This window comes from Saccopteryx leptura, chromosome 1 (genome assembly GCF_036850995.1).
Source record: "Saccopteryx leptura isolate mSacLep1 chromosome 1, mSacLep1_pri_phased_curated, whole genome shotgun sequence".
Taxonomy (NCBI): domain Eukaryota; kingdom Metazoa; phylum Chordata; class Mammalia; order Chiroptera; family Emballonuridae; genus Saccopteryx; species Saccopteryx leptura.
In genome coordinates, this window is record NC_089503.1 from 221,946,557 (window position 1) to 221,967,793 (window position 21,237).

At 42.3% G+C, this 21,237-nt stretch overlaps 1 protein-coding gene across 2 annotated transcripts in view; it reads left to right on the top strand.

Annotated features, from left to right (window-relative positions):
• Positions 1-12,009: 12,009 nt before the first annotated feature.
• The window catches only part of LOC136406750 (uncharacterized), an 80,008-nt gene continuing 70,780 nt past the window's right edge, over positions 12,010-21,237 (top strand). For both annotated transcript variants that reach the window (XM_066386876.1, XM_066386886.1), the window contains exons 1-2: positions 12,010-12,276; positions 20,104-20,204. In XM_066386876.1, coding sequence (XP_066242973.1) covers positions 12,063-12,276; positions 20,104-20,204 — 315 coding nt within the window. In that variant the 5' untranslated portion in view covers positions 12,010-12,062. The remainder of the gene's footprint in view (positions 12,277-20,103; positions 20,205-21,237) is intronic.

Below are 21,237 nucleotides of genomic sequence, written 5' to 3' on the forward strand. Positions count from 1 at the left end.
GGGCAGAGCATCGCCCCCTGGTGGGCATGCCGTGTGGATCCTGGTTGGGCACATGCGGGAGTCTGTCTGACTGTCTCCCCATCTCCAGCTTCGGAAAAATGCAAAAAAAAAAAAAAAAATTATTAAATGTATGTCATTAGTATGACGTTAGAACAACTGGGAAGCTCTCTGCGGAAGAATTTAAAGTGGCAGCATACCTAACTTCTCATTCCAAAATAAATTACAGATCAAACAAATATTGAAATGCAAAAGAGGAATCCACAAAAATGCTAGAAGATAAATATGAAGAAATCATTCATAATATTTGAGTAAAGAAAATCTATCTAAATATGACACAGACTACCAGAAAAGATTAATGAATTTTGACTACATTAAAAAAAAAAACCAAAAACCAAAAAACAAAAAAAAAACTTTTTCCCAGCCCCAAACAAAAACAAAAACAAAAACTACTATATACAAATTCAAGGGCAAAATACTAAAAGACAGCAAAAAACTTATACACATGCATGTTTACATATACATTGACTATTATTCCAAGATTACACTCTAGAGTCTACCAATATTTACTCTGTGGAGAGGTGTGCGGCAGGGGAATTAAAGATAAGGTGGGAAGAGGCTCCACTTCTATCTATACTTAGAATTGTGACTATGCTTACATTACCTACCTATCCCCCAAATACATATAATTAAAATATGTAATTATTGATTATTCACAATGATTTATTGGTTGTACTAATAATTATTTCTTGATTATTTTGATTATTTGATTTGAATATATCATGTGACTAAGGCATTGCTTTCTAAGTTAAGTATAGCTCACTTGAAGAGAATATATATAAGTAGTTGTTAAGAGCTCTAGAGTTTGAACCTCACCTGTACAACCTGTAAGTCATGTAATTTAGTACAAGTTACTTAACTTCTTTGAGTTTCAGAATCGGTATTAGTAAAGTAGGAAAAAAAATGTTTATAACAAATAGGACTGTCAGCAAGATTCAATGAAATAATGTGTTGAGCACATTACCTGATTCACAGAAAGTGTTAAGTAAATGTTTATAAGGCTTATGAATTGCCAAATGTTTTAAATGGACAATTGGAATTTGTATCAATAGGTATTTTATTTCATTGAATTGTAGCGGGATGATTATTGGTAGATCTGGTTCATGAGGAACATGCTTTGTTGTTCCAGTGACAAAAACTTGTCTGTAATAAATAATCTGTGGCTACTGGTGTAGTATTCCCCAGAAAAGAAAGCATCTGGTTGTGTAATTTAGGTGGAGATTCCACCTGAATTAACTCTACCAATCAAAGATGAAATGATAATAGAACTAGACTTTATGCCTTGTGAGAAGGTGTAATTCTTATCAGAATTCAAGCAAAGGGTGTCAAGGAGAGCATGATATCATTGTGGTCCTTCTTGCTGAAGGCCATAAAATGTTGGTTTGTTGAATTTAAGATACAAATTCACAACTTTGTGTTTAATCTTATATATAAAAAGATTGGAAATTCTATCTTATTCCATTTTAGAAGTATAATACTTGTATTCCTTGCTTTATGTTGATTTGCATTGGAATCTGAGATGTGTTATCACAACTTAAAAATTAAAGACTTGCTTTTTACCACAATCTCAAATCTTAAATCAGGATTCTATTAGAGAAGATGCTCTCTGAGAGAATATGGCCAACAGTGATTTAGTGACCTACATTAGTCCTGTATTCAGTCATTAGGTTTATTAAATTTTAACTAGTTGTTCTCTTCCATGTTTGGGCCAGTTTTTTCCTCTGATAAGTTATAAATGATTAATGAATTCCAGGAAAGAAAGATATTTCTTAAATCAAATTTCCTCTACTTCCAGGTTTGTTTTCTGAGAAAAGATCACAGGTAGTATTTAAGCCAAAATAATCATCTAATTTAATGCAGAGGTCAATGGGCTTTTTATCAAAATAATAATTTCCCATATTGCTTATCAACTGTCTGTGTTCTGATTTGAAAACATAACATTTACTTCTAATGGTTTTCATGTATATTGATATCACTTCATAAATTATTTGTCTGTTTTGTTCATTTATGCTCCAAAATTGTTTGTGCTAAATTCAATTGATTTGGTAGAATTACTTTAAGGCATCTTGACCTGGGAAAAAATATGTAGGTGAGAAGGAATAATAGAAAGAGCCACTGATTTTGAGCATCTTCTTAATGCTCAATGTCATGTTATAGTTTAGTTGTTGCTATTTTGTATGTTCTCTCACTTAATCCTCACAACAGTCTGAGAGGGAGATGTGACTAACTACGTCTTATTGTATATAAATGAAGAGAGACTTTGAAAGGTTATGGTGATACATGCAAGGTCACTGTACCAGAACAGAGATTCAGATGCATGGGCCCAATGCCTATCCTTGTAACCTTGCCTCTAAATATAATCATAAAGCACTTCTTGATCTAATACGATATACAGATACAAGAAGGTATTAAAAAAGTGATTCAGGGCCCTGGCCGGTTGGCTCAGCGGTAGAGCGTCGGCCTAGCGTGCGGAGGACCCGGGTTCGATTCCCGGCCAGGGCACACAGGAGAAGTGCCCATTTGCTTCTCCACCCCTCCGCCGCGCTTTCCTCTCTGTCTCTCTCTTCCCCTCCTGCAGCCAAGGCTCCGTTGGAGCAAAGATGGCCCGGGCGCTGGGGATGGCTCCTCGGCCTCTGCCCCAGGCGCTAGAGTGGCTCTGGTCGCAATATGGCGACGCCCAGGATGGGCAGAGCATCGCCCCCTGGAGGGCAGAGCGCCGCCCCGTGGTGGGCGTGCCGGGTGGATCCCGGTCGGGCGCATGCGGGAGTCTGTCTGACTGTCTCTCCCTGTTTCCAGCTTCAGAAAAATGAAAAAAAAAAAAAAAAGAAAAAAAAAAAAAAGTGATTCATGGATGGAATGAGTTCTTAACAGTGGTTATGGATTTTAAAATATGATGTGTGTGTACACATAATTGTGTGAGATTATGTGAGCATCTATTTACATCTATCTATCTGCCTGTCTAATCTCCCTTTCTAGCTCTTTTCTCTGGGTTAGAAACATGGTGTCTGGATGGTCTTTTACAGTCTTTCTCAAACCTGGATTTTAATTTTTATAATTTTTTAATATTTTCAGTCCAGTATTAGATGAAAACAGTTTTTAATGATGACTACATGGTTCAAGTTCAATAGGACGCAATGAACTGAATTCTCTCAGTACTTTAAAGAAAGATACATCCACTGGGAGTTCCCAGGAAGCTTGAATCAATGTTGACAATAATATGTCCATTTCTTTAATAAGTAAACCATTTATAGACCTAAGCTAAATTTATAACCCGACTTTTCAGGACTGTATTTCCTCAAAGCAGGCAGAAAGAAAATGACTTGTTAGCATGTTGAAAATCATCCAACCTAATAGTAAAAATATCCCACTAAGGGAAACAAAGTTATCTGTTAGCGTATTTGTTTTGTTTATAAAAATAGCCCAAGGAAAGTGAAAATGAAAATTTTTTTGAGAGTCTATGAACAATGTGCTTTTAGTTTCACTGTGTAAATCAAAGACAAAAAGACAATATGGTCCACATAATATGGAGTTCTTACTCGGAGCCACAGGGTGTGTGATGAGTTTCTTAACTTCATAAAGCTTCATCAGATATATCAGTTGAAAGGGCATGGGTGCTCAAAAGGGTTTTCCTTGGGATTCAGAAAATTAAGCAAGCTAGTGTCCAGGTAAAGAAGAATTGCCCCAATCAGAATTATATCCAAAAATGGCCAAGAATCAACCATTTTTAATACTGGCTAGAGATTAAGGAATGTTCGGAAGCTGCCCTGGATTGAGACAAATCGGAAGGGAGAAGTTAGATTTAAGTGTTTGACGTGTCAAAATAGTCTGTTACTGAGTTTCTGGCTGTTTGTCTGTTTCTAGCTTCACATGCATTACAATTTGAGACCTTTACCCTTTAAAAGAATTGTCACCACTAAATGCAGTCAGCAGAATCATTATAAGAGCTAGTGAATGGGGTAAAAACAAAGGACTCAAGTTACAGTCCTCTTTTTGAGGAAGGTTCTGGTGATTTTGTCAAATAAATTATCTTTGAAGGAAAACAATTATATAGTTTTCCCAAAGAAAGAGGGAAGGTAGGAAAAAAAGTAGAAAATGTTATGAGATCAACAAAAAGACTTCTTATCTTACTTAATGTCCACATTTACTTTAAGCTTCTGTCTTGAAAGAGGGCAAATGAAGTATTTATAAGACTTACATCTTTGTGTTACATTCTAACTACTTGTGTCAGTTTGCTCTCTAACTGATTGCACCATAGTCCTTTCCATTCAAAGTTAAATCCATAAAGAATATGCTGGGTATAAAAGTTAACTTTTTATTGACATTTTGAAGAACCTTGCTTCACCTGTGGAAGATGACATACATTACCCTTCTTGAAAGAGGGATTGCTCTGTGTGCTTTACTTTGCTGATGGAGCAGTGACCTCCGCTTAGTAAACAAAGATATGATTTGTAAAAGCCCAAATATTTACTTGTTTTGCAAGGAAGAGCAGAGTGTCAAGCAGATTCTTGGTTGGTAACTACCATGCCAGTAGGTTACTGAGAAGGGCCTTCCTGCAGGAATGAACAGGACATGCTCAGCCATAATGAAACAAAGTAAGTCAAAATTCAGAACACAGTGTTTCACTTTTTTAAACAACACAGAGGAAATTCTATTTATCTAAACCCAGGAAACCAATTGTTTAATCATGCATCTCTCTGGGTCAGAAAACTATCTAATAATCTCATATCAGTACTTCCTATGGATCTCACTCAATATGCTTTATTAGGTTAATTTCCCCATTAGAAGTACTATATACTGCACTATCTCATTATAGGATGGAAGGGCTCTTTCTCACACCCCCTATTCATATCTTCCTGAAATGAAATGCCTGTAGCTTTGATACAGAAACTATATAAAATTATCCTAGAAAAATTCCTGAAATAATGCTTAATCAAATAGGCACCCCCTACCCAAATGGGTTAAAGGGTTACTGCACACTGTTCCACGATGTTTCTCTGAAAGATATTCAGACTGAATTTTATTGAGCATGTACTATTTGCTAGGCCCTCCTCATCTGGCCTAATAAACAAACTAGACAAAGTCTCTACTGTCAAGAAGTTTAACCTCTAGTGGAGAGAAAGAGGCAATAAATAACATATATAATGTCATCTGGTAACAGAAGCTGTAAGCAAAAATAAAGAAGGGTGGAGGGAATGAGAGAGACTCCAGCCACTGGCTGGTTGAACTATGGTGGTCTGGGAAACCTTGACCATGAGGTGAGATAAGGTGACCAGCCGTGTTTATTGTGGAGTTAGTGATAAAGCTCAAGGCGGCTGGCTCACTATTGCCACCTGCAGGCCTCCTGGAGGGTGGGCAATGGGAGGCCAATATATGTACTTTTTTTGATTTGGGGCTGTCAGAGATTTAAGATAAGTGACAGAGTGAAAATAAAGTACAAGAACCTGTAAAACTAGCCCCCAAACCCAGGAAGTCCAGGTACACACTACTATCTTGGCTGATGTCCTATCATGGCGCCCTGATGATGTCATTCTCTTCATCAGAAACCTCCTATCTCACATCCAATTAAATACAGACTTCTCAGCCTTGTATTTAAGCTTCTCCACAAAAAATACTCTTGGTGTAACTTACTAACCAGATCTTCTAAAAGAGGTATCAAAATCCCATAAAATGTTAAGATATTACTATAAACATGTAAAAATATTTTAATTAAAATAAAATTTATGCAAGCCCCATGAAGGCAATGATTTCTATCCATTGTTACCTACAACGCTTAAAACAATGCACCCAAAACATATTTGTTGCATGAGTATATTCTAGTAAAATATTACAAAATACGAAATACTACTAAAACACGAAAATATTAAAATTTCATGTGAGGCCAAGCACCTGAGGGCTTATAAGATCAGTCAAGAAAAGGAAAGACAATGTACACCAGGTTCAGAAGCATCTGTCTCAGAGCAAAATCTGTTCACAGATGCAACAAGGTCACCAGATACCACCAGGAGGGTCAGTTCCAACATTGCAGCAGAGCAGCTGCCCGTGGACGAGCCATGCTGATTCTTTTCCGACTCCATTTGAGTGGCATCAGGAGGGGAGAGAGACATTCACTGTGACTTTTTGAAAGAAGGGGACCTCACATGTACTTAATTTTTTTTTTTTTTGTATTTTTCCAAAGCCAGAAACAGGGAGGCAGTCAGACAGACTCCCGCATGCGCCCAACCGGGATCCACCTGGCACGCCCACCAGGGGGCGATGCTCTGCCCCTCCGGGGCGTTGTTCTGTTGCGACCAGAGCCATTCTAGTGCCTGAGGCAGAGGCCACAGAGCCATCCTCAGCGCCCGGGCCAACTTTGCTCCAATGGAGCCTTGGCTGCAAGAGGGGAAGAGAGAGACAGAGAGGAAGGAGTGGGGCAGGGGTGGAGAAGTAGATGGGTGCTTCTCCTGTGTGCCCTGGCCGGGAATCGAACCCGGGACTCCTGCATGCCAGGCTGACACTCTACCACTGAGCCAACCGGCCAGGGCCCATGTACTTAATTTTTGAAAAACTATATAACACTTTAAAACAAATCCACGTTTAAATGGTGTCCATAAAATAGGCTGGATAAGTCCAAGGATGCCATAACACCAGAAGGAATTTCCAGGAGCTACTGGTCACTGCTTCTGATTTACTGTATGAAGTATTAGGAGAGCGGGATAGGCACAGGCCTCTGAGCTGCTGCCACTTGCCTGGGACAAGGGGGCCCTAAGCAAACCATACAACCTTAAGAAAGTTAAATAAAATGCTAGATGGTGAGAAAATGAGGGAATTGATACAGTATTTTGTTTTGGAGCTCTGTCAGGCATTTGTATGAACTTAACAAAAATGTCTAGAGCACACAGGACCAGGGAATGTGTATAATATGGAAAGAAAGCCAAGTGACCTTTATCTGTCCCTTTCCTTATGTTTGTCTGTCCTGGTCCCATGCTTTAGCCCAGCTCACTCACCTATGGCCAGGCCAGTACCAGCAACAGGGATCATGGCTACATTTGGGAAGTTCTTTTCAGGTGTTGGGTTGCAGAATACTGGGTTCCACAACCCACTCTTCAACTACAAGTTGCACTTGTTGTACCTACGACTGCCACCCCTCCATCTGTTGAAGGGAAACGTACCGCTGATTCCCAGCTTGACTCCAGAAGTCTACCCTAGTGGGGTGCGTAGTGGTGCCTTCTTTCTCTTTTCAGGAATCTCTGCCTACTTCCTGCTCTCTCAAGAACAGGGTAACAGGATTTGATAAACTCATATGTCGTGAGGTATGAAAGACTGAACTGGCCTCAGGTGCTACTTATACCAAGATTAAAATTTAAACTTGAGATAAAACTAGAACTCAAAGGTATGGGTTTCTAAAGATAAAATTGAAGGAATCAGCTATTGGTAGAGAATTATAAGATCAAATTAGATGACTAAGCGCAGTTGTATGAAGCAATTTCATGATGTAAGGACAATATTTTATTTCAAGAACTTAGACTTTTTATCTGCATGCTGTTTCTTAAAAATGACCATTTAGATTTTCATTATGTTTAAAAATGCATATTCCTTGGCCCCTTTTCCAGAGCTTCTCAATCAGAGTATCTGGGTGTGAACCCCAAGAGTCTACATTTTATTAACAAGCTTCCCCTGGTGATTATCATCTATGTGCAAGAAAGAAGGATGCCCACTGCCTTACACTGCACTCAAGAGTAATCATATCTGCTTCTCATAAGGAGGCTGATTTCCGTGCAGCAATTTCAAAGCTCATATAAGTCCTGTTCTTTTTTATATTGAAGGCACACTGAAATTATTTTCTGTTGCAAAAAGAATTTTTAAAAACCAAACTGTATCAGTTTCTCCTACTTAAGTTAAAAATTAAATTTTTTGGAAATCACTTTACTGATATGTGTTGCTTTAAGAGTATTGCTTCAATGTTGCCAGAAGAATGACAAGTACATTGGCACCAGGTCCAATGCCTGGACACATGGGAGAAGTCCTTACACACAGGTATTATACAAAAAATAGTTGAGAAACATTCAAGCACTTTATAGAAATACACTAGAAAGGACTAGTCTATTTAGGAAAGGGTTATGAGGAAGAGGCAGGGAGGAAAGGGTAGAAGATAATAACTCTGAGAAAGAGGAGAGTTGACTATATTAACATAAATAAAGAAATAAGAAAGAATAACTAGTTTAGGGGAGAGAAAAAAATGAGTCCAATTTCCAACATTTTAAATGTGAGCGGTAGTGAAATCTCTAATAGCCACCGGCACTGGCATGCTGAGGACAGGGCTTAGACTCAACCAGTGTTGAGTTAATGGGGCAGAATGAGAGTTGCCAAGAAGAAAAGAAGGTGTGAAAATAAAAAGGGCCTTAGGATAGAACTTGGACCTGCACTTAAAGCTAATGGAATAGACAGAGAACAAAAGAACGGCTCTGTCCCTGCCTCATGCCCCAGTCCTACAGACATGCCAGAATGAAGTCCTGTGGACTTGAGTTTACTGGTGTATCTGGGCCTTGGAATGCTTTCAGATCAAAGAATAATAAGCAATAGTCTATGGAGAGCACCTTTGCTGTAGGATGGTGTGTCCAATAGTCCAGAATGAGCAGTGTAGTCATTTATTCTTTATATATATATATATATATATATATATATATATATATATATATATTCAGTGAGAGGAGGATAGGCAGAGGGACAGACTCCCGCATACACCATGACCGGGATCCACCTGGCAAGCCAACTAGGGAGCAATGCTCTGCCCATCTGGGTGTTGCTCCATTGCTCAGCAACTAGGCTCTTCTTAGTACCTGAGGCAGAGACCATGGAGCCTCAGCTCCCAGGGACCAACTCACTCCAATCAAGCCATGGCTACAGGAGGAGAAGAGACAGAAGCGAGAGGGGGAGGGTTGGAGAAGCAGATGGGCATTTCTCCTGTGTGCCCTGACAGAATCAAACCCAGGGCATCCATACACCCAGCTGACACTCTACCAATGAACCAACTGGCCAGGGCTAGTCATATTCATTTCATCTTCTACAGGGCCAAAAGCAGGTAGACTGCCCAATAAACAGATTTTATTCATTAGTATAGTCTGTGAAGTTAACCTCTTAGTTGTCCTGAATTTCCTGAGGAATTTGGAAGAATCTGTTGGATTGCAGAGTAAATAGGTTTAATTAATATAGCATACATCATTGTTGATGACTATGATTTCATAGCACTTACTAGCACTAGTGACCAGAAGATAAACAACTTAGACTTGTGTTTTATTTAAGGCCCTATCTTGGGAGCCAGACCCTCTCTGATATGCAGTGTGACAGAGACACCTGCTGGAGAAATTATTTCACTATTAGATAACAACAGGCACTTGAGTGTGGATGCATACCTATCCACTCAAACTGCCTCCGAGATTCTTGTAGGTAGAATATCCTCCATCCAACCCATTCCTTTTGTATGTGCAAAATTGACTGTCTGAATGTTAGATCCCTCTGTTTTTGTGTTGATGAAGGGATGGTAACGTAGAAATAAATCGTCAGTCTGTGTCCCTCACCAGCCTTCAAAGTGGGTCAGGTCCGATTCTAAACTCAGAATTTAAAAGTATGACGTGCCTGGGAGAGACGTGGGCCTGTGGAATCTGGGTGTATTTGGGTGCACTTCCTACTGGATCTCAGATGTTACATTAATAAGCCAAAGATTACCCCATATTGGGTTGTTGATTTCTTCACAACAGGCTGGGACCCATGAACTCAAAAGCCTGCGGGTGCCAAAGCCAAATTTTCATATTTAAAACACACTCAACTGTTTTAAACACAGCCCAAATACACAGATTTTTAGCTATGTAGAACCTGCCTGGTTTGCATGCCTTGTGAAACTGCACCTAACATCTGCTGGCCACAAGGAGATAAACTTTGTAGCTATTAAAGACACCACTCAGCTGCTGTCCCTGGGAGTTCCCTGATCCGGGGACTCCCAGAGGGACGGCTGAGTGGCCTCACCTAGACATGTGAGTCCACTCTCCCATCCCCCTTACTCCTCTGGGGTGGGGGAGGGTGTTCCCTCACGCTCCCGTTCTTCTGGGCAGTGGCCCTATGCTGCCATAGCCTCAGAATGGTCCTACCCTGTGTGGGACTCCTCTCTCCTGCTCCTGCATGCAAGCTTGTCAGAGTGTTGCCCAAATAAAGCTTGCTGTGTGCTATTCCCCCGTTATAGTCATATCTTTTTCCTTGATCAGCCCTAGAATCCCTCGAACTCATGACATTGAGCAAGACAGGCCTTCCCTCTTCAGGGTGAAAGAAATGAACTTCATAAACCGAGATAAATCAAGTGGTTGATTTGGTCATGGCCTTCCATCTTCTCTGGGCCTCCTCTTTGATTGCTCTCGTTCCCCTTCAGAAAGCCACACTGTTTCCCAGCTAAGAGCAAAAAGGGTTTGCTGTTATGGGTGCCCCTGTTATTCCTTCCCAAAGCATTCTGGGGGCTTGACTACAAAGGCAGGAAGCTTACATGTGCAGGTACTTTAAATATACTATGCCCAACTCAGGAGGAGTTGTCCTAGCTGTTGGCAAAATGGCGGAACCTTAGTGTGGGCTCTGAATTTGGTCAAGAGTGCCTTCTGTTCTTGGTATCACCTGTGGGGTGCAGGAACGGCGAGGCTACTCGGAGAGACAGTCAGCCCAGTGTTAGGTCTGAAGAAGGTCTCCAAGGGACTGAGCCTAAAGCCAGGGGCTCAGTATCTGAAGGTTATGAAAGCTTCATGCACTTTCTAGGGAATTTCTTCTCCCTTTGCATGACTGAATATACTAAAGTGGCCACTCTCCTCTCATGATTGTTAAGGATCAGACTGGCTGCGAGTGTCTGGCTGCACCACTTTCTAGCCCCATTATTGGCCTCTCCATGTCTAAGCTTCCTTGCCTGTACCATGGGGACAATGACAGTACCCACCCCATAGGTTTGTCGTGGAGATTACATGAGATCATGGTTAATTTGTTTCCTAACTGAGGCAGTATACCCTGAGAGGTGAGAACGTGGGCACTGGAGCCAGACTGCCTGAGTGTCAGTTCCAGCTTTCTAGCCTCTAGCTGTGTGACCCTGGGAAAAGGACTGACTTCTTTGTCTTAGTTCCTCCAACTGCACAAAGGGGATAACTGTATTATCTACCTTGTTGAGTTGTTTTAGTTAATGTGTTGATAAAGGCCAAAACAAAAAACAACAGCAACAACAAAAATAAACCATGAGCTTCTTTTTAATATAAAATAAATAAAGCTCTTAGAATAGTTTCTCATAAACAGTTTCTTTACTGACCTGGCTGGAGAAAGAAAGCTGGCGCTAGTAAAAATTTCCAGCTCCTTGGAAGAGAAGTAGGGATAGGGCCGAGGATGGGGAGTTCCCATATCTTTGTTTTGCTGTTTTTTTCTTCTCCAACTCAGAAGTTGGAAGGGCATGGGTCCTGATTGGTGGTGGTGCAGTGGATAGAGCATGAAGTCCCAGGTTGAAACTCAGCCGTCGCTGGCTTCAGCGCAGGCTCATTGGCTTGAGCACAGGCACCGGGTCAAGGGCTTGAGCATGATCATTGAGTGGCTGGCATGAACAAGGGGTCACTAGCTGGGCTTGAGCAAAGGTCGCTGGCTCTGCCTGAGCCCTGCCACCCTCAAGGCACTCATGACAAGCAATCAATGAATAACTAAAGTTATGCAGCTACAAGTTGATACTTCTCAGCTCTCTCAAAAAAAAGGAGGTGGGGGAATAGGGCGCGGGAAGATCTTTAAGTTTCTGACACAAACGCCCAAAACAGGAATGGAACTGAGCCAGCAACACCCCACGTCTTTTTGTGGTGGTGATTGTCGCAATCACTGAAGGCAGGGTGGCAGAAAGTGGGACCCTGAGACCCGGCGCTCGGCGCGGTGGGGCCTGGCCAGCAGGGGGCGCGCGGGGCGCCGCAACTCGCCGGGAGCCGCGGGGCAAGCGCAAGGGCAGTCGGACCTGGGGTGTCGGGTGAGCGGCCATGAGCTGTGTCCGGCCGCTGCGCCTGCTGCGGACGACCGTCCGGCTTGGGCTCGGGCGCTGGCTCCGGCTCTCGAGGGCGGCCGCTCGGGGCGCAGGGCCGCGGGCACTGGGCACGCGGGCCAAGGCCGGCGCGGGGGAGCAGCCAGGGTCGGGGGGCCGCGCCGTGCGCATCGGCTGCGCCTCCGCCTTCTGGGGAGACACGGCGGCCTCAGGTAACCCGCCTGCAGTCTGCGCGCCGCACGCGCCCGCGCTCGGCCCCGCGTGCGGGGAACCGAAGGTGGGAAGGGGGTGCGGGGCGTTAGCTGCAGCCCTGGAGGGAGACGCAAGCTGTGGGGCTGGAGTCCCAGCCGTGGCACTTGGAACTCCGGAAAGTTTAGAGGGCACGACTTGGGCTTTGCCCGCCTCACGTCCCAGCCTGCGGGGAGAGTGGGCGGGTGCCAGCTTGGCTCTCCCGGTCCGCGCCTAGGGGCCTCCTTGCTCTCCCCCTGCCCGGGGGGCCGTCCGCCGCCCCGCCCCACGCGCAGTACCGAGTCAGTCGGGAGCCTAGTCTATCTCCCTGCACCCCACACCCCCACCCGCGCCCCCTTATGAACCCTTCACTTCCTAGTCTGCAAAATCGCAGACGTCGGGGCCAGTGGACTCCTTAAATAATCGATCCTCGGCTGGTGGTGGTGGTTGTAGGTTTGAGGGGAGCAGTTGGGACTGTTAAAACTGGCTTTTATAACTAAATGCTTTAGGTTAGGACTCTGGTACCTTTGGCCCCCTAAAAATTTGTTTAAATTTTTAAATTAAAAAATTACGGCCAGGGCACACAGGAGAAGCGCCCATTTGCTTCTCCCCCCTCCCCCCTCTCCTTTCTCTCTCTCTCTCTTTTCCCCTCCCACAGCCAAGGCGCCATTGGAACAAAGTTGGCCTGGGCGCTGGGGATGGCTCCGTAGCCTTCGCCTCAGGCACTAGAATGGCTCCAGTTGCAGCAGAGCAACACCCCAGATGGGCAGAGCATTGCCTCCTAGTGGGCATGCCAGGTGGATCCCAGTAGGGTGCATACAAGAGTCTGTCTGTCTGCCTCCTCCGGCTTCTCACTTTGGAAAAATTTTAAAAAAATTCATTTTTTTAAAAATTAAAATCTAAGGTAAAAACTTTTCCTCCCTCTCCCTCATTTTGGGCACCTTGATTAAGAAAGAAGTCAAGTGAGAGAAAGAGGATGGGGAGTCAGAGCCTTATTATTCAAACTGACTGTACATAGTGCCACTAACATATGGGAATAGAGCCCCGGGGGGATTTAAAGATCTCTATATTTACATGGAAGTCATTTAGTGAAATATGTGCACGGAAATTCCTTCGGAGGAGACGGAAACCTTTCTTTGTATTGAAATGTGTTTTGACCTGCTCGTGCTGATTGCAGTGTATTGTATCTATTATGAAATACTAAACCATTGTCTCACTGTCATTGTGCCCCAGAGTTCTGATTCTGATGTTTATTCCTTTTAGTTTAGAGTCTTACTGTTCTTTTAGAGACCCCTTCCTGTATCGTACTTACCAAAGCGAGAATGACATAATATGTTATTGAAGAGCCTGCCATTGGATCCAAGAGACATGGCTAACTTCTGAAAGCTCGTGTTCATTGTTGGGTTCTGGGCCCAATGCTGCTGCTAATTGGCTATGTGACCTTGGTGTTCAATTTATTTAATCTTTTGGAGCCTTGTTTGTTATTTCAGGGAAGCTGAGACTAATAACCTGCACCCATCTGGCCAATGACTGCTCAATTCAGGGGTCAATATTGGCCCTCGTCTTCCTTAATCTATCAGTGGTATTGACCAAACTGATCACTGTCTTCTCATAAAACTTTCTTCTTGAAGTCTTATGAAGTCTTCCTTCTTCCTCCCTGCCCAGTCCTTTTCAGTCTCCTTGACTGGTTCCTCTTCTTCTCTCAAAGCTAAAGTTTGGATTGTCCAAGTCCTAGGTGCTCTCCTCTGTCATATTTAGCATTCATATCTTGATAGACTCTACATTTATGCCTCCAACATGACTTGTCCTGCTCCAAAACCCATGTTTGGGTATTCAGCTGCCTTCTTAATATCATCTTTAAAAGGCTTCTCAAAAGAAACATGTTCAAAGCTGAATGCCCTCATCTGCTTCTCTGGTCTTACCTATCTCAATAACTGCTAACTCTTATCTTTCCATGCTCAGGCCACAACCTTTGCAGGTGAACTTGTCTAAACCACCATCTCCCTACTGGACTAGGGCAGTAGCCTCCTCCCTAGTCTCCCTGGTTTTTCCCTTGCCCTTTAGCATTGTATTCTCCTCATAGCTGCAAGTAATCCTGCAAGTCAGTCATGTCCTGCACAGGGTGAAAATTGTCCAATGGTTTATGGCATTCAGAGTAAATTGAAAGTCCTTATAGTGACCTACAGACTGTGACTCAGTCTCAGCTTCCTTTGTCACCTCACCTCTTTTCCTGTTCCCCTCTTTGCTCACTAACACTGCTAGCACATTGGCCTCCCAGCTAGGATACCATATGCCAAGTACATTCCTGTCTTGAACACATAGTAGTCTTTCCATCCGGAACACTCTTCCCCAGACAACCCATGGCAGGCTCCTTCACTTCCTTCAGTTCTCTGCTCACACAAATATTCTCTTGTCAAAGACACCTACCTTTGACCACATCCAGTAATTACAATTTCTACCCAGTCCTTGGGACTTCTGAATCCCTTACTTGCTTTCTCTTTCTTCATAACACTTGCCAGCTGACAAGTATTTGTTGGCCTTTCCCCCCTCTTCCTACTCCCCATCTCCAGCATGTATGCTTCAAAGAGTTTGCAGGGCAGAGATTTTACAGTTTTGATCACTGCTGTGTCTTTATTACTTGACATGTCTTAGTCCTATTGGGCTGCTATAACAAAACACCAGAGACTGGGTAGCTAATAAACAACAGAAATTTATTTTTTACAGTTCTGGAGTTTGGAAGCCTGAGAACAGGCTGCCAGCATAGTTGAGTGAGGGCCCTCTTCTAAGCTGAATACTTCCTGTATGCTTGTGTGTTGGAAGGAGCTAGAGAGCTCTGTGGCTTCTCTTTTACAACGGCCCTAAATACATTCATAACCAAAGGCTCCACCTCCCAAATACCATCGCATCAGGCATTAGGATTTCAATGAACATTGAAATTTTAGAAGAACGTTGTTAGAGACACAAACATTCAGTTCATAGCAACATGTTAGGTATTGACACTACTGAATGAATGAGTTTGTAAGTGATTTGTAATCTTTACCATATTTCCCCATTTATAAGACACATTTTTCCGAAAAACTTGTGGTCTAAAAACTGGGTGTGTCTTATACAGTGGTTGTGGCATTTGAAATGCCATTGATGAAACCGAGGATGAGGCGATATTTGAAGACAGTGATTCGTTATCAGACACAGATGAGGACAAGCTAATGAGCCCCCAAATTAAGGTGCATCTTATACATGGGGAAATAAGGTATACCACAGGGCTAAAATCAGGGATTACATTGTGAGGCCACTATATGGTAGGAAGAACTCTGGCTTTATGATTAGACAAACCTTGTTTCAAATCCCGGGTTACACACTTACTGGTAGTGTCAAGTTCTTAGGTCCATTTTCCACATTTGTAGGATGGGCATAATATAATACCTTGAAAGTTTATTGTGAATATAAGGTGAAACATAAATATACATAAAGCTTTAGCTATAAGGAAGCTAAAAAAGAGCAACTTTGATCATTTATGTATGAATGTGTTTTGTAATTTAAGAGTCATAGTTTATAGGACTACTTGATAAATGGAAGCAGCTTTAGAAAGCTCCGTGGAGTTCCCCAGCAGTTCTGCTTTGGTTGTGATGTACCCTTTCCCTGATTTGCAACCCTGTCAGTAATCATGCAGGCTCAGAATGACTTCAGGAACCCAGGGAGCCTGCAGAACTGCTCTACCCCCGCCTCCCTGGCAGCCCCGCCTCCCTGGCAGCCCCGCCTCCCTGGCAGCCCCGCCTCCCTGGCAGCCCCGCCTCCCTGGCAGCCCCGCCTCCCTGGCAGCCCCGCCTCCCTGGCAGCCCCGCCTCCCTGGCAGCCCCGCCTCCCTGGCAGCCCCGCCTCCCTGGCAGCCCCGCCTCCCTGGCAGCCCCGCCTCCCTGGCAGCCCCGCCTCCCTGGCAGCCCCGCCTCCCTGGCAGCCCCGCCTCCCTGGCAGCCCCGCCTCCCTGGCAGCCCCGCCTCCCTGGCAGCCCCGCCTGACAAGGCTAGGTATCTGAGCCCAGGAGCAGAACAGATATCACATGGTGGTGAGATGATCCTGACATGTGAGAACTCAACCGGGATAGAGTTATCCTGGACCTGGAGAGAACTGAGCTTGATGGAGTATGGGACGTTATGTGTAAGGCCAGTAGTCGCGGCCATCACTGCCAGGCATGTCAGGTTCCCATTAGATTCAGGCAGACTGTAAAGAAACCGTGGAGCCAAAGACTCGTGGGCCATTCCTTTATTCTAGCCTCAGACCCAGCAGGTGAGTAAAAACACACAGGCTCCAAAACCCATTCATTCACAGTTCACAAAACTACTGACACATCCAGGTTTTCCTAGAATCAAAGGCCCTCACCAGTCGCAGCCACCTCTGGTTCCCCATCTGCACACCTTCTCCCTTCTCATCTCTACACAAACGGGCTTCTCCTTCTTTCTCTGCTATTTTGGCTTTTTCAGCACCCTGCCATCTTGGCTTCTTCTCCTTCTCCTTTTTAAAACCTTTTGGCATGAAAACCCTTCGCCAGCAACATTAGCATAACAAAGCCCCTTCCCAAGTAGGAAGGTAATTAGCAGTTTCACCTGGCAGCACCATTCACGTGGGCAGTGGCCATTTTTTTTTTTTTTTTTTTATATAATTTTATTTTTTTAATGGGGTGACATCAATAAATCAGGATACATATATTCAAAGATAACAAGTCCAGGTTATCTTGTCGTTCAATTATGTTGCATACCCACCACCCAAAGTCAGATTGTCCTCTGTCACCTTCTATCTTGTTTTCTTTGTGCCCCTCCCCACCCCCTATCCCTCTCCCATTCCCCCCTCCCCCCCGTAACCACCACACTCTTATAAATGTCTCTTAGTTTCACTATTATGTCCCACCTACGTATGGAATAATACAGTTCCTGTTTTTTTCTGATTTACTTATTTCGCTTCGTATCATGTTATCAAGATCCCACCATTTTGCTGTAAATGTTCCGATGTCATCATTTCTTATGGCTGAGTAGTATTCCATAGTGTATATGTGCCACATCTTCTTTATCCAGTCATCTATTGATGGGCTTTTTGGTTGTTTCCATGTCCTGTTAAGAAATCTGTAACTGGCTGTGATCAATTAATTGTAGGCGCCACTGCACTCGGACCAGTGGCCATTTTTAACAATAAAAGTGAGCAAACTCAGAAAATACAGATTTTACAAACTCATTTGCCCAACATTATGCTTGAAGAAAGGACTTCTTCAGTGAAGAAGCTGGCTGTGGCCATTGTAAATGTCTTTATTTCCCAATGAAGTAACAAGGCTTTGTAAGCACTTACAGGACTAGGACCAGATTCTGTTCATCCTTGCATGGCACAGCGCCTCACACACAGCATATCAGATATTTATCAGTTGTTCACCAGGAATATCAGTCTGATATTCATCAGGAATTCTGGAATATCAACATAATTTGAATTGTGTTTTAATTTAACATTTACTCATCAATAAATATTTCTTGAGCCCTATGCAGGGCCCTAGGAATGCAAAACAGCAAACAACTTATTTCCTGAAGCCAACATAGTTTGTATCAGTCTTTCTTTTTTTATCTGCAGATTTATACCAAATTCATCATGTTGTTAGCCTTTCAAAAACTCAAGACTAGCACTAAGGAATAAGAACCTTTTCTTTTGTAAATATAAATCATAAAGAAATACTTTTATGATTATTTTTACCTTATCATCATCTATTTACTTTTATTTTTAATTCTGATGCTCACAGTGTACAAGCACGTTTATTCTTGAATTCTCCAATAGCCCTGGGCCCCACAGGTAGGGTGGGGCCCAGTCGTTTCTAACTCTGGTCTTCAGACTTGATCCCCAAGAGAATGACTCCAGGGAGGGCACCTTCACAGCCCTTGGGAGAGGGTCGTCTAGGGAGGCGTCTGCTGCCTCTGTGTCCCTGCTCCTTCCCGTTGGGCTTTGGGCTGCTTGCGGGTTCCCGTACACTGAAAGGAAGGCAGACTGACAGCCTGTTCTGCTTCTCCTTGAAATTTTCTACTGTGTCTTCACTTGTTCTGATGCCTTTCCTCAAGAAAGCAGAGTTCATGAGCCACCCCATTTGCTCCTATTGAAACACTGACAGATATCAGAATCTGAATGAGGAAACACCTGAAAATACGTAACTAATTTGCCATGCATTTGGATTTTACATCTCTGGAGCCAACGGTGGTCATTTGAGCTATCCATCAGCCACAAAGCAGGGTTGTCTGATTTTTGTGGCATCCATTTGTTCTTGTCTTTTTTCCCTTTCTTTACCACAGTATTCCCACAATCACAGGCATAACCACTCGTTGTGCCTGTTTGAATTTTGCACCATTGCTAAACATCTTAACGTCAAGTCCCAAAGCGAGATATTTCTTCTCTGAAATCACTGATGAAAAGATTCTGTGCTCTGTGCAGTGTGTAGAATGCTTAATTGGAGATTGATGAATGTTTCGTCAGATGATACTGCTTCTCACCTCACCTCAAAGTAGTTGCTATTGACCTTTCTGAGCTCAAGTGTCATGGAGAAATAACAGAATTAATTATAGAGCCATTTATCTTTCAATAATTCTCCTATTCTAATGGGTTTTTCATATGTAAATCATGTCTAAGTTTACTCTTTTATGATGGTAAAGGTCCATCTTGTAGGGCACTGTAGTTGTATTATCCTGGGAAAATATGTAAATGACTATTTCAGTACTTAAGAAATACTTCCAACGCTGTATTTATTTTATGTACTTATGTAAAACTTAGCTGTGGCAAGGTCTCTAACCTGGTGGGAAATGTTTCCACCTGTGAGAAACGTTTACCTGGAATCTGTATAGTAGGTCTTCGGAATTTCACCATGTCAGAATAAATAATTCTATGAAGTTAATAAGACATTAGAGGCTTAAGTATTGTAATCCTTGGGTGTGCCACAATAGCTTAAGAAAAAAATGAGAGATATGATGTGAAGAAACCTTCAAGAAAAAGAGCTGATTTGAAATGTATTCTTTTACTTATTCAACCATAATTCAACAACTTCTAAGTACCATCAGGTACAATGTTGGAGACAGGGACACTACATTTAAACAGAGCTCTTACCTTTTAACACTGCTGTTCAGGAGGACAAAGTTTCTTGCGAGAGCATTTTTCTTTAAACTTTCACATTTCCCATGTTTTACTTTGGGAATTGCTTGTGAGGTTTTTAATCAGAGAATGACTTGAAGACAACCAGTTATTTTCCGGTGGAGGAAGGGGGAAAGTAGGAGCTTGGGAAGAGCAGACCTTCCCTTTGACCTCGCTTTCTTCCATCATACCGGAAGCTGTGAAGGGCAGAGTCAATATTTGCCTGAATTGATTGTGAACTTGAAGTAGCAAAGAAGATTTTACAGCTGATGAATTGGAAATTTACCATTTCATTTTACAAAGAGATCCTTGCCATTTGAAGGAAATCCTTTCTAGAGAGCACTGGAAATGGGGACATCTGCTACCATGACTACGGATATTTTTGTTACACTATATAATTTCCTTTTCCTTTAGTCATCACGGTGAAGTATGTGGCTTGTCCCCCCAATATGGCAGCGCTTGGATATCAGTACAGTGACCGAAAACTCAGTAAGCTTTGGGTTCCCAGGGGCATGCCTCCACAATGCATGAAAGTATATATGCACAACTGATTTTGGATAGTATGTATAAAGGGAATAAGATTTCACTCAGACTTTTTTAAATTGTGAGTAAATTGTTGTTCAGTTTAAATTTTAAAAAGTAAATTACACTTTGTGCTTTACTTCCAGTTCCTCAACTGCTCTATGGAGAGAAGCTAGATTACTTGGTTTTTGATTATCTCTCGGAGATAACTATGTGCCTGCTAACTGCTGCCAAATTAAAATCGTCTGTAAGTTTTGTAATTATTTTAATGGCCCTGTAACCATACCTTGAAGGATAACTAATTACACAAGACAGTGTGTGCATAAATGACTTATTATAAAACTTTTAAATGTTAGGTCTTACTAGAGAAAGTGTAAATTGTTTGGTTGTTCACCGTCACTTAGGTCAGAGTTATCTTAAGGAAATACAGCTCATGTGGAAGAGCTTTGCTCACAAGATGGACAATGTAGCCTTAATTATACCAGGCACAGCAAACTAAGGTCCAAATGGCCAACAATGTGGAAATTGTTAAATGGTGAGAAATCTAGGCAATGAAATCTTACATAGCCACTAAAATTATAGTTATGAAAAGGCTTTATTAACATGAAAAATTGTCTATGTTGTCATATATAATACGTGATAAATGTCTTAGTTCTGACTTTGAAATATTTCTGATAGTTCCAGGGAATTAAATTTTTCTTTTGTTTTAATATGTACGACCAAGAAATTGGCCTAAGACGTGTAATATCCCAGCAGAAATTCCATATAGAAAAGAGAGCCATTCGAATCATGTAGCTTGTTAGAGAATACATAGAAGTCTACATATACCTATGCCATCAACTTTGTGATATTTAGTCCACGTAAGCCGCTGCTTTTACTTGGTAGAATTAATTTAAAACTGACCCCATAGTAACATAACTAATTATCTAGTTTGTGCCTTAAACACCAATTTGACCAAAAATGAGATATGATAACTCTTACTCCACTCTACACTTTTGGTTTCCTGCATTTGTTTCTATAATCTGTCCACTAATTATAAAATCATTAGCTTTTCTTGGGAATTAGCATAGGGTATGCTCAGGACATACATAGTGTTGGGAATATTAGTGTTTAATAAACCTTGGGAGTTAAAACTGCTATAGATCACAAAGGGGAAGTGACTCGTTTGTTTAGTTATCCTTATTTCATTCATCTCTTTGGTAATAATGCAAGTTACGTTTATTCTGAACATCATGTTTGATCTTTTCACTAATTGATTATATGCTCAAATTCACAAATTG